Here is a 14,822-nt window from a genome sequence, read left to right on the forward strand (position 1 = left end):
CTATATTAGAGGTATGTTCAAATGTTATGCAGTAATAGTATTTGACCCCAATTATGTTGACCTGTGAAGACCAAAGACATATACTGAACAGAAATATAAACTCAACATGCAACAATTACAGTTAACAGTTCATATGAGGAAATCAGTCTATTGAAAAAATCTATGGATTTAACATGACCGGGAATACAGATATGCATATGTTGGTCACAGATACCTATAAAAAAATGGGCCTCACAATGGGCCTCAGGATTTTGTCACAGTATTTTTGTGCATTCAAATTGCCATTGATAAAATGCAATTGTGTTCATTGTCTGTAGTTTATGCCTGCCCACATGACGCCATACACAAATTCTCTAAAACTATGCTTATGGTAGAGAAATGAACATTAAATTCTCTGGCAACAGCTCTGGTGGACATTCCGGAAGTCGGCATGCCAATTGCATGCTCCCTCTAACTTCTGTGGCATTGTGTTGTGTGACAAAGCTGCACATTTTAAAGTGGCCTTTTATTGTCCCGAGCACAAGGTGCACCTGTGTAATGATCATGCTGTTTAATCAGCTTCTTGGTATGCCACACCTTTCAGCTGGATGGATTATTTTGGGAAAATTAGAAATGCTCACTAACATGGATGTAAACAATCTTGTGTGCAAAATTTGAGAGAGAGATGTATAATTTCTGGGACCTTTTAGTTCAGCTCATTAAACATGGGACCAACATGTTGCGTTTATATTTTGTTCAGTATATACTGTACATTCTACTCAATGGCAGTCAACAGTTTACACTCTATGCTTATATTCCCCATTACAAAATATGAATCTTCCAATTGAAGCTGAAATGATAAAATACCCAATGTTTGCGCACATCTGCCAACATATTCTGTACTATTATAGCCTAATTCTAGATGCATATTCCATTTGATATGACAGTGCACATAAAAACAGTACAGCACAAATGTTTAAAACTTCCCCTTTAGTTTATTTCATACAACCCCACTGTTTTTATGAAACACAGATATGACTTTAAAATACGAATGCATGTTCCTGAGAAGAATACCATAAACCTGTCATCTAAAAATAATACACAAATAGCTCAATTAAAGTTATTCTCATTCTACTTCTATAGGCTATCCATTATATCCAATATGTGTATTCAATCTATCCAGTATCTCTATGTCCAGTTTGCATGTTTGTGGTGTTCTCAGTCAACAACAAGAAAGACAGTTAACAATTATTTATAACTTATTAAAAGTGAGAATAATGACAGTGAATCTAAGAGATAATACAATCCCTTGGTTGCAGCATCTTCCTTGGCCACATGGTGGCGACAGGGGCTTATTTGTCAACTTCGAAGACATCGGCTACAGTCCTAACGGATAAAGGGAACAAGTGGTTGGTTTATTGATTTTACTGAGCATCAGTCTTCACATTTCTACTCACACGGGTAGGCCTATTGAAAGAATCACAGGGTGAGGTGCATGTGCATTTGGGTGTGATAGCTTGCCATTTGGATTTGCTAACTATATATTTTTTCTCACCAATATACACACAATACCCCATAATGGCAAAGTGAAAACATGTTTTTAGAAATTTTTGCAAATGTATTGAAAAGGAAATACAGAAATATCTCATTTACATAAGTATTCACACAGTCAATATTTTGTTGAAGCACCTTTGGAGGCGATAACAGTTTTCTTGGGTATGTCTTGGGTATGTCTGTATCAGCTTTGCACATCTGGATTGGGGATTCTCTACCATTCTGCCATGTTGCTGTTGGAACGTGAATCTTCACCCCAGTCTAGGGTAGTTTGCAATCTGAAGCAGGTTCTCATCAAGGATTTGCCTGCATTTGGCTCAATTCATTGTTCCTCTTTATTCGTACCAGTCTCTCAGTCCCTGCTGCTGAAAAGCATCTCCATAGCATGGTGCTGCCACTACCATGCTTTACGGTAGGTATGGTGATAGACAGGTGATGAGCTGTGCCTGGTTTTCTCCATTCAGGCCAAAGTGTTACATTTTTGTCTCATCAGACCACAGAATATTTTGCCTTATGATCCCAGTCTTTCACATTCCTTTTTGCAAACTCCAAGCATGCTGTCATGTGCCTATTTCTCAGGAGTGGCTTCCGCCTGGCCACTCTCCCATGAAGCCCAGATTGGTGTAGTGCTGTAAAGAGTCTTGTCCTTCTGGCAGGTTCTCCCATCCCAGCCAAGGAACTCTGTAGTTCTGTCAGAATGGTCATTGGGTTCTTGGTCACCTCCCTGACCAAGGTCGTTCTTGCCCAGTTGCTCAGTTTGGTCAGACGGCCACCTCTAAGCAGGTCCATTTTTTTCAATTTCCATATGATAGAGACCAGTGGGCTCTTGGAAACTTTCAACACTCTAGAAATAGTTTTTTTTTTTTACCCTTCCCTAGATATATGCCTCATCACAATTATATCCGAGAGATCTAAGGACAGTTCCTTAGACTTCATGGTAATATAATTGCAAATATGTGTTTGTTTTCAGTTTCTCATTATGTTTTCAGTTTCTCATTATGGGGGTATGTTGTGTAGATGGGTGAGAAGAACAACCCATTCAATCCATTTTGAATTCAGGCTCTAACACAACTAAATGTGGAATAAGTCAAGGGGTATGAATACTTTCAAAAGACACTGTAGCTAGCTACTTCCCTCGCCGTAACGTTAACTGTGAGAAAGCAGTGCTCAACAGGATACAGCTGCCCAGTGGGAAGAACCTCAGGTCAGTAGGCACCTCGGTACAACACCGGTGTGCACTGGTCATTTGCACTGGCTTGTCCTGTTGCTTTCCGAAGGCAGTAATGTTAGCTAATTGGCATGTCACTGTGAAATAAACATAACTATTTTTAACTAATGGCTGGCATTTAATGTCTGTTTTTATATGTGTGTGGCCGAAGACATCTTTCCACATTGTGTGGATAATCGTTTCTCCGTCCATTCCGCACGAGCCGCACTGTTAGAAGCAGCCTCAATGGCAGTGGGCGCGGCATGTGGTGACTCGATGCTAATGGCAGTTTCAGGTGGGGCGCTCCTTGTAGTAACTGCATTCCGCAGATAGACATTATTTGTCATTTTGAGAATAAACGTAAGTCTGTGTCAAATGGAATATTGATAGCTCACACTGAGGCATTCAAAAGGTGTTTATGTAACTGTGTATTACTTATAGATTGATCCAGTCAGCTCGTCCAGAAAACCACCTTGGGGATTAAAAACATACAGTGAAGCTGATGTTTCTGCTGCTTTCAACCTCAAACATTCCTCTAATAGCGGCTAATGACATGTCAACTGTTTTTTTTTGCAAGCAGTTTCATACAATGATTCTTTATCAAACAGTCCCACACCCCTGTCTTACCTGGTTGGCAAAGTGTGCTGCAGATGGGACACACGTAGCAGAAGTTGCACATCTGAAGAAGGAAGGAGAAACAGGGTAAGGCATAACAAATGAAGGACTATATAACATCATAGGACATAACTGGAGGGAGGAGCTTCTCTGATCCGACTTTGTCATTGCATCATAACCAGCCCTCTTGATGTAAAAAAAAAAAAAAAATAATCATATTAAGATCAGCTTCCTACTTCCGAGGAGCATGCAAATGCAAAATTAGAGTCAACTCATCGTTATGATAAAAAGTGAACCCCACTATCAAATCATCTTTCGAGAGTCACCCAGTCCTACAGTCACAGGCGTCCTCATTTTTTACAACCCTCTCACCAGCCACGTTCCCGATTACAGCCATAGTACTGATTATTATGCAGTAGCAATTATAACAGAGTTAGGTGGTTGTTGTAGTGTCTTAACACTTAGTACTTATTTATGTAATAAGAAAGACTCTGAATACAAGCAATTGAACTGGAGCTTCACATTTACTCAAACTAGTTAGTACCAGAATAACATAGAACAATACTGCGCATGACCAAGGGCGCTCCATCCTTAAAGGGGACATCAGTAATTAACAGAACATAACAGTTGTCATGATGTCTTTCAGTGTAGACAGCTGCACTGCATAGAATTCTGCATGCCAAAGGAAGGCTCTGCCTAAGTCACCATCTTATCACATCTTATCTGATTTCTGCTTAGTTCAAGGGTAACAGTGAGGTTTGATGATGATTTGGTCAGCTTGATTTTGACTAGTCTTCTCACAACCGCTGTATGGAGCATGTGAAGCGAAGAGAGCTCCCAGAGATTTGAGAGACTATGTTTTGACTAGCTCTGTTGTAACCTTGCCTAGGACCTGAAGACTTCTGTTAACTTCCCAAGCTAATTATAATGCAAAGTCTTGTGGTGCACAGATGACCTGGGTTCAAAATCCAGTCCATCTCATTTTCATACTGTCGCTGGAACCAACATTATTTTTGGTTCCAGGTAGAACCATTTTGGATTCCATGTAGAACCCTCTCGAAAAAAGGGTTCTCCCTGGAACCAAAAAAGTTTTCTCCTACATGGACAGCTTAAGAACCTTTTTGGAACCCTTTGGAACCCTTTGGAACCCTTTCTGAGGGTGTAGGGAACTAGTGGTTGAATGGGAAGATAATTCTTACCTGACAGGTGTCACAGTTCGCAGACTTATCTCCCTCTGCACATGGGCACTTGTTACAGGTGTCACAGTGCTGAGAGAGAAAGAGAGAGAGAGAGAATTTTTAACAAGGATGGGGAAAACATATTAAAAGGGTGCAAATTGTTTTACCAATAAATGTAATCAAACTGGTGTTTCTATCTAGATGGTGAGACCTACCTCACAGTATTCACAGTATGAACAGAGGGATCCTTTGTGATACAGTTGATCGTCCTCTTCCTCATCGTCATCATCGTCATTGTCGTCATCATCATCGTCGTCATCAGCTGCAGCCGGTTCATCATCATCATCATTACCGTCAGCCTCTGTAAAATAAGTTGTTCATTCCCATCCTAACACGTACAGTGGGGAGAACAAGTATTTGATACACTGCCGATTTTGCAGGTTTTCCTACTTACAAAGCATGTAGACGTCTGTAATTTTTTATCATAGGTACACTTCAACTGTGAGAGACGGAATCTAAAACAAAAAATCCAGAAATTCACATTGTATGATTTTTAAGTAATTAATTTGCATTTTATTGCATGACATAAGTATTTGATCACCTACCAACCAGTAAGAATTCCGTCTCTCACAGACCTGTTAGTTTTTCTTTAAGAATCCCTCCTGTTCTCCACTCATTACCTGTATTAACTGCACCTGTTTGAACTCGTTACCTGTATAAAAGACACCTGTCCACACACTCAATCAAACGGACTCCAACCTCTCCACAATGGCCAAGACCAGAGAGCTGTGTAAGGACATCAGGGCTAAAATTGTAGACCTGCACAAGGCTGGGATGGGCTACAGGACAATAGGCAAGCAGCTTGGTGAGAAGGCAACAACTGTTGGCGCAATTATTAGAAAATTAAAGAAGTTCAAGATGACGGTCAATCACCCTCGGTCTGGGGCTCCATGCTAGATCTCACCTAGTGGGGCATCAATGATCATGAGGAAGGTGAGGGATCAGCCCAGAACAACACGGCAGGACCTGGTCAATGACCTGAAGAGAGCTGGGACCACAGTCTCAAAGAAAACCATTAGTAACACACTATGCCGTCATGGATTCAAATCCTGCAGCGCACGCAAGGTCCCCCTGCTCAAGCCAGTGCATGTCCAGCCCCGTCTGAAGTTTGCCAATGACCATCTGGATGATCCAGAGGAGGAATGGGAGAAGGTCATGTGGTATGATGATACAAATATAGAGCTTTTTGGTCTAAATTCCACTCACCGTGTTTGGAGGAAGAAGAAGGAGGAGTACAATCCCAAGAACACCATCCCAACCGTGAAGCATGGAGGTGGAAACATCATTCTTTGGGGATGCTTTTCTGCAAAGGGGACAGGACGACTGCATCGTATTGAGGGGAGGGTGGATGGGGCCATGTATCGCGAGATCTTGGCCAACAACCTCCTTCCCTCAGGAAGAGCATTGAAGATGGGTCGTGGCTGGGTCCAGCATGACAACGACCCGAAACACACAGCCAGGGCAACTAAGGAGTGGCTCCGTAAGAAGCATCTCAAGGTCCTGGAGTGGCCTAGCCAGTCTCCAGACCTGAACCCAATAGAAAATCTTTGGAGGGAGCTGAAAGTCCGTATTGCCCAGTGACAGCCCCGAAACCTGAAGGATCTGGAGAAGGTCTGTATGGAGGAGTGGGCCAAAATCCCTGCTGCAGTGTGAGCAAACCTGGTCAAGAACTACAGGAAACATATGATCTCTGTAATTGCAAACAAAGGTTTCTGGACCAAATATTAAGTTCTGCTTTCCTGATGTATCAAATACTTATGTCATGCAATAAAATGCAAATTATTGACTTAAAAATCATTTAAAAAAGCATCATCTCTCACAGTTGAAGTGTACCTATGATTTAAAAAATTACAGACCTCTACATACTTTATAGGTAGGAAAACCTACAAAATCGGCAGTGTATAGAATACGTGTTCTCCCCACTGTATGTGTGTATCTGTACATTTTCTGTGATGGTGTTCATGAATGTATTTCTGTTTGTGTAGCAAGGTAATAGTGTAACAGAATGGCAGGGTAGAGTTCATTCATACTGTACAAAAACTAATTTCCTACATACAGTCCCGCATGCATACACTAGTTCTACACGCTCATATTCTGTAGACACACAAATTCTAACCACATACACAAACCAGTACAATGTACAGACTACCTCACAGAACATGCTTTGTACACGCAAATACACATAGGTAGATTATAATCACAAATGCCCATAAAGAAAGTCTAGTCATTTAAAATATGCACTGCTCCAGAAAATAAAGGGAACACTAAAATAACACATCCTAGATCTGAATGAATGAAATATTCTTATTAAATACTTTTTTCTTTACATAGTTGAATGTGCTGACAACAAAATCACACAAAAATGATCAATGGAAATCAAATTTATCAACCCATGGAGGTCTGGATTTGGAGTCACAATCAAAATTAAAGTGGAAAACCACACTACAGGCTGATCCAACTTTGATGTAATGTACTTAAAACAAGTCAAAATGAGGCTCAGTAGTGTGTGTGGCCTCCACGTGCCTGTATGACCTCCCTACAACGCCTGGGCATGCTCCTGATGAGGTGGCGGATGGTCTCCTGAGGGATCTGCTAAATGACTTAAATGTAAATGTAATGTAAATGTGGATCTCCTCTCAGACCTGGACTAAAGCTTCAGCCAACTCCTGGACAGTCTGTGGTGCAACGTGGCGGCGTTGGTGGATGGAGCGAGACATGATGTCCCAGATGTGCTCAATTGGATTCAGGTCTGGGGAACGGGCGGGTCAGTCCATAGCATCAATGCCTTCCTCTTGCAGGAACTGCTGACACACTCCAGCCACATGAGGTCTGGCATTGTCTTGCATTAGGAGGAACCCAGGGCCAACCGCACCAGCATATCGTCTCACAAGGGGTCTGAGGATCTCATCTCGGTACCTAATGGCAGTCAGGCTACCTCTGGCGAGCACATGGAGGGCTGTGCCTCCCCCCAAAGAAATGCCACCCCACACCATGACTGACCCACCGCCAAACCGGTCATGCTGGAGGATGTTGCAGGCAGCAGAACGTTCTCCACGGCGTCTCCAGACTCTGTCACATGTGCTCAGTGTGAACCTGCTTTCATCTGTGAAGAGCACAGGGCGCCAGTGGCGAATTTGCCAATCTTGGTGTTCTCTGGCAAATGCCAAACGTCCTGCGCGGTGTTCGGCTGTAAGCACAACCCCACCTGTGGACGTCGGGCCCTCATACCACCCTCATGGAGTCTGTTTCTGACCGTTTGAGCAGACACATGCACATTTGTGGCCTGCTGGAGGTAATTTTGCAGGGCTCTGGCAGTGTTCCTCCTGCTCCTCCTTGCACAAATGCGGAGGTAGCGGTCCTGCTGCTGGGTTGTTTCCCTCCTACGGCCTCCTCCACGTCTCCTGATGTACTGGCCTGTCTCCTGGTAGTGCCTCCATGATCTGGACACTACGCTGACAGACAACCTTCTTGCCACAGCTCGCATTGATGTGCCATCCTGGATGAGCTGCACTACCTGAGCCACTTGTGTGGGTGGTAGACTCCGTCTCATGCTACCACTAGAGTGAAAGCACTGCCAGCATTCAAAAGTGACCAAAACATCAGACAGGAAGCATAGGAACTGAGAAGTGGTCTGTGGTCACCACCTGCAGAACCACTCCTTTATTGGGGTGTCTCTAATTGCCTATTATTTCCACCTGTTGTCTATTCCATTTGCACAACAGCATGTTGAAATCTACTGTCAATCAGTGTTGCTTCATAAGTGGACAGTTTGATTTCACAGAAGTGTGATTGACTTTGAGGTACATTGTGTTGTTTAAGTGTTCCCTTTATTTTTTTGAGCAGTGTATATAGGTTCACACTCAGTAGGACTATACAATAAACCATTCCACAGTAAGATGAACATTTGAACTTTTCCTGTTCATTTGACTCAAACAGACTTAGTACTGAAACAATCACCCACCTTTTTATACTACACAGAATTACTCCATACATGTAGTCAGTCACCAAACCCATGACTCCAGGCAACAACAGAAGTACATCCATGCAACACTTCATGATCAATTGGTTTATTCTATGATTGAAAGTAGGGTTAGAGAGACATGATCAGAGGTGATATTTTGTCACAGTTTTCACAGAAAGGGGTTGTTTCAAGGTCAACAAAAAATCTATTTAAAAAATCCACATAAAAATAAGAGCAGAGTCAAACATTTCTATTCATGCAACACCTGGAGTAACTGTCATGTCTTGTCAATTAGCTACCTAAAACAGATATGTTTCTCTCTTTTTCCAAATACTATTGAAAAACCTCACATCTACGTTGAGTACCAGGTAGCCCACACAAACATTGCTTGATCTGGTGTCAAATCTCTGATATCTGACATGTAATCTAACTAAAGTGGTATCATACGCAATTATACAAATGAATGTATTATAAGAATAATTCATATTCCAATTATCCTCTCTAAAGTGACAAATGACGAATGGCCATATAAATATTTCAAATGAGTTTAAGAAAATAACGGAAGTTTTTGTTCTCAGTATGTGAATGATTATCTTTGTACAAACATAATAGTCTGAGAACCGCTTGAGTGAGTTTGAGTGACAATTACAAAATATGAATGGATACATTCACAGATGTGTAATTAATATGCATTCACAGATTATGTAAAAACATAGACCAGGGTTGCATATACAGTACATTCATTTCATTGGAACTATTCAACACAGTGACAAATAAGGAAGCTCCACAGAGAAAGAGAGATTGAGAGATGTGGAGAAAGAGAGAAACTCTATTGACACCCCTGTTACTATTACCACACCTTACCACTCTTATCTAGTAAATTAATGAATTCTTTAGCCCTCATGTGCCTCCCCTCACCCCTCACCCCTTCCACCTCATCCTCCTGTCTGTCTGTCTGTCTGTCTGTCTGTCTGTCTGTCTGTCTGTCTGTCTGTCTGTCTGTCTGTCTGTCTGTCTGTCTGTCTGTCTGTCTGTCTGTCTGTCTCTATCAAGCCTCCTCTTTCTACACCACTGTCTCTCTTTCTTTCTCTGTAGGTTAACATGGAGGAGACACAAATACATGTCAATCCAATCCATAACCGTGAGAAAGGAAGGACGGAGTGAAAAAGAAGAAACCATTATTTCAAACAAGACACAAATCAAAAGATCTGAATTATATTATGATCCGATGACTGATTCTATCAAGTCTCTGTGTTACTTAAAAAAAAAAACACATCTCCTTTAACTCATCATTACAATGCTTCTGTAGTCCCCAGGTTCATATCTAGTGTACTGTACGAAGGATGACACACAGTTGGGACTCCAGGCGGGCCAGTTCAATTTCCCCAGAGTGTTCATAACTCTATTTAAGCAGGGAAGAGAACACAGAGAGAGTCAGACAGACACAGCAAAGGTAATGGACAGCTGTAAAGGGGTGAAGGAGGGACTTCTGTACTAGTCTCTTTTCCTATATCTACTCTGATTGGACAGCTGAACTGAGTGACAGGCTGAGCTGAGAACTAACTGACAAGGAGAGGTTCTGCAGGGCATGGAGAGGTAAGGAGAGGGGAGTGGCCAAGGTGTGGCTAAGCCCGTCCCCTCTCCCTTTCTCTTCTGATATAGTTTCAGACAGGCAGAGCGGGATGGGGTTAGGGTCACACAGAGATGATGGCGAGGGAAGGTGGGTAAAGAATGCAGCATAATTTAAGTGAAAAGACGTAACTTACCTGTGTGGTCATCGTCGTCATCATCATCATCATCGTCGTCATCATCGTCGTCATCATCATCATCGTCGTCATCATCATCATCATCGTCGTCATCATCGTCGTCATCATCATCATCGTCGTCATCATCGTCGTCGTCATCATCGTTGTCATCATCGTCGTCGTCGTCGTCATCGTCGTCATCATCGTCGTCGTCATCATCATCGTCGTTATCATCGTCGTCGTCATCATCGTTGTCATCATCGTCGTCGTCGTCGTCATCGTCGTCATCATCGTCGTCGTCGTCATCATCGTCGTCGTCATCATCATCGTCGTTATCATCGTCGTCATCATCATTGTCATCATCCTCTTTACTGTCCCCATCATCATCATCATCGTCGTCATCATCTCCCCCTACATCCGCTGCATGCTCCCCCTCGTCATCAGCTACTACATCCTGTTGGGGGACCAGCGGCAGGTCTTGAGCCTTGACGCCAGGGGCAAGAGGGGTCTGGAAGGTGCAGAGCAGGGCTAGGAACAGTCCCAAGAACCACGTCTTAAAGGAGGCCATGATTAATCTCAGAACAAAGGGTTGAGAGGGATGATAGATAAACGAGGAGAGTGAGGGATGATACCAGATAAACGAGGGATCACTCCCTTTGCAGTGCAATGGTTTAGCACGTGCACACTGACACCCCCAGAGTTTGTTGCCTTTCTGTCCCACACACACACAATACACCCACACACACACACACAAACCCTAAGGAGAGCGATGGGGAACGGGCACCAGTTATAAAGAAGTGCACACAATAGGCCTATGTAATGCCCAGTTGAAAGGGGATATTCCAAATAGAAATCCAGACACTTGTTCTCAACTCCTCACAACACAACGATAAACCAAATCCCTCCTGGAAAAGGTAGGTGTCCTTCTCCTTTGGAAAAAAAAGTAACCTCTTGTCCTCCTGAAATAGTGCTTGTTGCGTACCCCTTTAAAGTTTTAAGCATGCAGTAAAATGGCACAGTTTGAAGAGACACCGTTGCAGACCTGACACACTAATTCACACTAATGTGGGACGGGCAGGAGAAGAGAGAGACCAGCCCGGGGGGTAAGATGAGAAGGAATGGGGCAATTAGGCTGAGTGACAGGGGCAAATGCTCCACCGTTGACCATGCTTGCCCCGTCTAAAATGGAATGAACAGGGAAGAGAGGCAGATAGCGAGAGGGAGGGAGAGAGAGGGGCAGATATTGCTTGTTTTTTTGCCGTCATCAAATGTTCAAGTTTAACTTTAGAGAAGACGGTGGGGGAAGGAGGCTCAGGCCAGGATGACCATATATTGTGAAAGAAGGGAGGTGTAAGGAGGAAGAGTTGAAATAGCAAAGGAGAGAGTGAGAGGGGTGATATCAGAACTATATCATTGGAACGAGTGAGGGGGAGAGAGAAAAGAGAGCGTTGGTGAGACAAGCAGGTGTTGAGAGAAGACATATCAGCTATCAATTGTATTTAACTATTTGCCAATGCCTATGCCAATTAGCTTTGTACCAAATGTTCCACTCAGTTTTTACCCACCCTTTTATATGCCCACCAACCCACCACTCTCACAATTCCAGCACTATAGATAGGAACAAGCAATGAGCCAGCCCTTGGTTACACACACACATTACCAAGCATTGCAGGCACAATGATCAACAATGAATGGCCTGGTCTTCACACTCAACCCATATAGCCTTTTCACTACCTTCCTTCTGAGTACACCCCCTCCTGAACATGTAGCCCCCAAAATAACCACTCTATTTAAAACCCTGCACTCCCAGAGTCAGTGTAATGTGACCCTCACTGGCACTGTGAGTTCCCTGACACTGAAGATACCACCATCTCTCTCTCTCTATACCACCCCTCTTTTTCACTCTCTCTTTCTCTATCCCCCTCCTTTCATAATCCTCTCTACCACATCTACCGCTGCTCCCCATGAGAGGAGCCTCTGCAAACTATATCTGCAAAGTCTTCAAAATGAAGCCAAACCCAAGGAATCAGAGCCAAATTTAACCAAAGCTTCTGCACTTGTTGCACCTCCCTTTATTTAATATTTTGTTCAACACTCTGTTATATTCCGATTGGAAAATACAAGGTGCAAACTTTCTGCAATGATTAGTGAATCTGGCCCTATGGTGCCCACTCCAATTCTCACTGCTACCAACCCAAACTTCTACATTACTGTGTGAAACAGTTACGATTGAGACCACCAAAGGAGAGAAAGAGAGCGATATGAGATGCAGATGAACAAGAGGAGAGATATGCAACACCGAAGACTGCAATGTAGCTGAAAGTGGAAATGTACGCACACATGCTTAAGACATATTTCTCTCTCCATTTGGGTGAGCTGCAGTATACATGACTTGCCTCAAGCTGGGTTAGAAACGCTTGACCCAAATATTTAACACTTGGCATCTTTAATAACATCTTCAATGTACAACGTTCCCTGACAATTTGAGCTCTGTCTCTGAAATTAGCGAATGTCACCTAACCTTCCTTCAGGTTACCAGGTGCTCCCTGGGAAAAGGACACAGCTGAGGGCAAATGTGGACACTAGCCCTCCGCAGCCTTCCTCCCTCAACTCAGTTAACGGCACGTCTACTCGGACAAAAGGTGCTAATAACTCCAAACTGATATTTTAAAATAGCTGGTTATTAATACCCGTTGTAGAAATATGGTTGTTGTGGGGTGAAAAGGCAGTAAGAGTCGGTAAAACCCAGTTCTAAAGTACACATTTAGGCTTCGGTCAGTTAGAAAGATCTGACGCTACAGATGTAGGATCTTAATTTGAGCCAGTTTGCTACAGCAGGAAAATAATCCTGCAGCAACATTAAAAGTGAAGTATTATGTGGATTATAATTAATCAGCATTTTTGTAGGGGTTGATACATTGTTTGGGAAAATCAAGTCTGAAATTTCAAAGTGGAAATAACAAACCTCAGAAACCTTTTTAAACCTCAAATATACAAGTTTTACGTTTCCTGAATTGCAGGAAAGTTCTCCTGCAACAGGGTGATCAAGTAACGATCCAACATATGTAAAAGAACTCCATTCATTCACCTCCAACAACATGAACCAAGTTCGTTCACTGTAAGGATCGGCTGAAGCGGAAAACAGTGGTGGAAAAAGTACCCAATTAACATACTTGAGTAAAAGAGAAGATACCTAAATAGAAAATGACTCAAGTAAAAGTGAAAGTCACCCATAAAATTCTACTTGAGTAAAAGTCTAAAAGTATTTGGTTTGAAATATACGTAAGTATCAAAAGTAAATGTTATTGCTAAAATATACTTATACTTAAGTATGAAAAGTAAAAGTATAAATCATTTCAAATTCCTTATATTAAGCAAACCAGACAATATCATTTTCTTGTTTATTTTAATTTACAGATAGCCAGGGGCACACTCCAACACTCAGACATTATTTACAGATAGCCAGGGGCACACTCCAACACTGAGACATTATTTACAGATAGCCAGGGGCACACTCCAACACTGAGACATTATTTACAGATAGCCAGGGGCACACTCCAACACTGAGACATTATTTACAGATAGCCAGGGGCACACTCCAACACTGAGACATTATTTACAGATAGCCAGGGGCACACTCCAACACTCAGACATCATTTACAAACAAAGCATGTGCTAAGTGAATCCATCAGAACAGAGGCAGTAGGGATGACCGGGGATGTTCTCTTGATAAGTGTGTGAATTTGACACTTTTCCTGTCCTGCTATGTATTACAAATGTAACAAATACTTTTGGGTGTTTGGAAAAACATATTGAGTAAAAAGTATAGAATTTTCTTTAGGAATGTAGTGAAGTAAAAGTTGCCAAAAATATAAATAGTAAAGTACAGATATCCCTTAAACTACTTAAGTAGTACTTTCAAGTATTTTTACTTAACAACTTTACACCACTAGCGGAAAATCACTTGTGCTTAAACTGTATACAGCAATTCACCATTGAAAAATATAAGAATTTACAGAGGTACTTAAAAGGTTATTTAGCAAGCAAATATTCTGCTATACAAAGGGAGTAAAAGGGTCCAAAGACTCAAAATAGCTACATTTAAAGGTCCAATGCAGCCATTTTGATCTCAATATCAAATTGTACCTAAAGCGGACATTGCCATTGGCGGCATGGAGTGGAGCGTTAAGAGACATCCCCATGCAGCCTTGTTGACAAGTTCAATCACTGGAATTTGAGACGTAATCTACACCTCGATTAAGATGATAGAAATCCTCATGATTTAGTTATTGATTTTTCAAATTGAGAGTAATTGTTTCTATATAGCCTACACTTTCTTGTTCTGAATTTTTAATGCGAGATGGGCAGGTATGGCTTTTTGACAATGATCACAAGAGCAGCTGCTCACCGATTTGACGGCTTGTAACAAGGCTGCATGCGATTACTACTACTGTGTCTCTGCACATCCAATGGCAATGTCCGTATTAGCTATAATTCCGGGAGGCGTTTGGTGATTTGACAGC

The 14,822-nt window shown here is 42.2% G+C and overlaps 1 protein-coding gene across 1 annotated transcript; it reads right to left on the reverse strand.

The window, feature by feature from the left end:
- Positions 1-950: 950 nt before the first annotated feature.
- Positions 951-11,455, reverse strand: LOC118358951 (protein PFC0760c-like). The gene is made up of 6 exons (XM_052480249.1): positions 10,321-11,455; positions 4,749-4,894; positions 4,555-4,623; positions 3,368-3,419; positions 3,176-3,212; positions 951-1,365 (listed from the first exon to the last, which is right to left on the reverse strand). The coding sequence occupies exons 1-6, from the start codon at positions 10,865-10,867 to the stop codon at positions 1,332-1,334; spliced, it is 885 nt and encodes a 294-aa protein (XP_052336209.1). The 5' UTR covers positions 10,868-11,455; the 3' UTR covers positions 951-1,331.
- Between the last annotated feature and the right edge of the window lie 3,367 nt (positions 11,456-14,822).

Source organism: Oncorhynchus keta, chromosome 26, assembly GCF_023373465.1.
Source record: "Oncorhynchus keta strain PuntledgeMale-10-30-2019 chromosome 26, Oket_V2, whole genome shotgun sequence".
In the NCBI taxonomy this organism is placed as follows: Eukaryota; Metazoa; Chordata; class Actinopteri; order Salmoniformes; family Salmonidae; genus Oncorhynchus; species Oncorhynchus keta.

Coding starts and splice junctions, on each gene's coding strand:
- LOC118358951 (XM_052480249.1), bottom strand. CDS start 10,867: ATGGCCTCCTTTAAGACGTGGTTCTTGGGACTGTTCCTAGCCCTGCTC. Junction 3,213..3,367: donor CAGCACACTTTGCCAACCAG/GTAAGACAGGGG, acceptor TTAATCCCCAAG/GTGGTTTTCTGGACGAGCTG. Junction 1,366..3,175: donor CTGACTGGATCAATCTATAA/GTAATACACAGT, acceptor TTTATCCGTTAG/GACTGTAGCCGATGTCTTCG.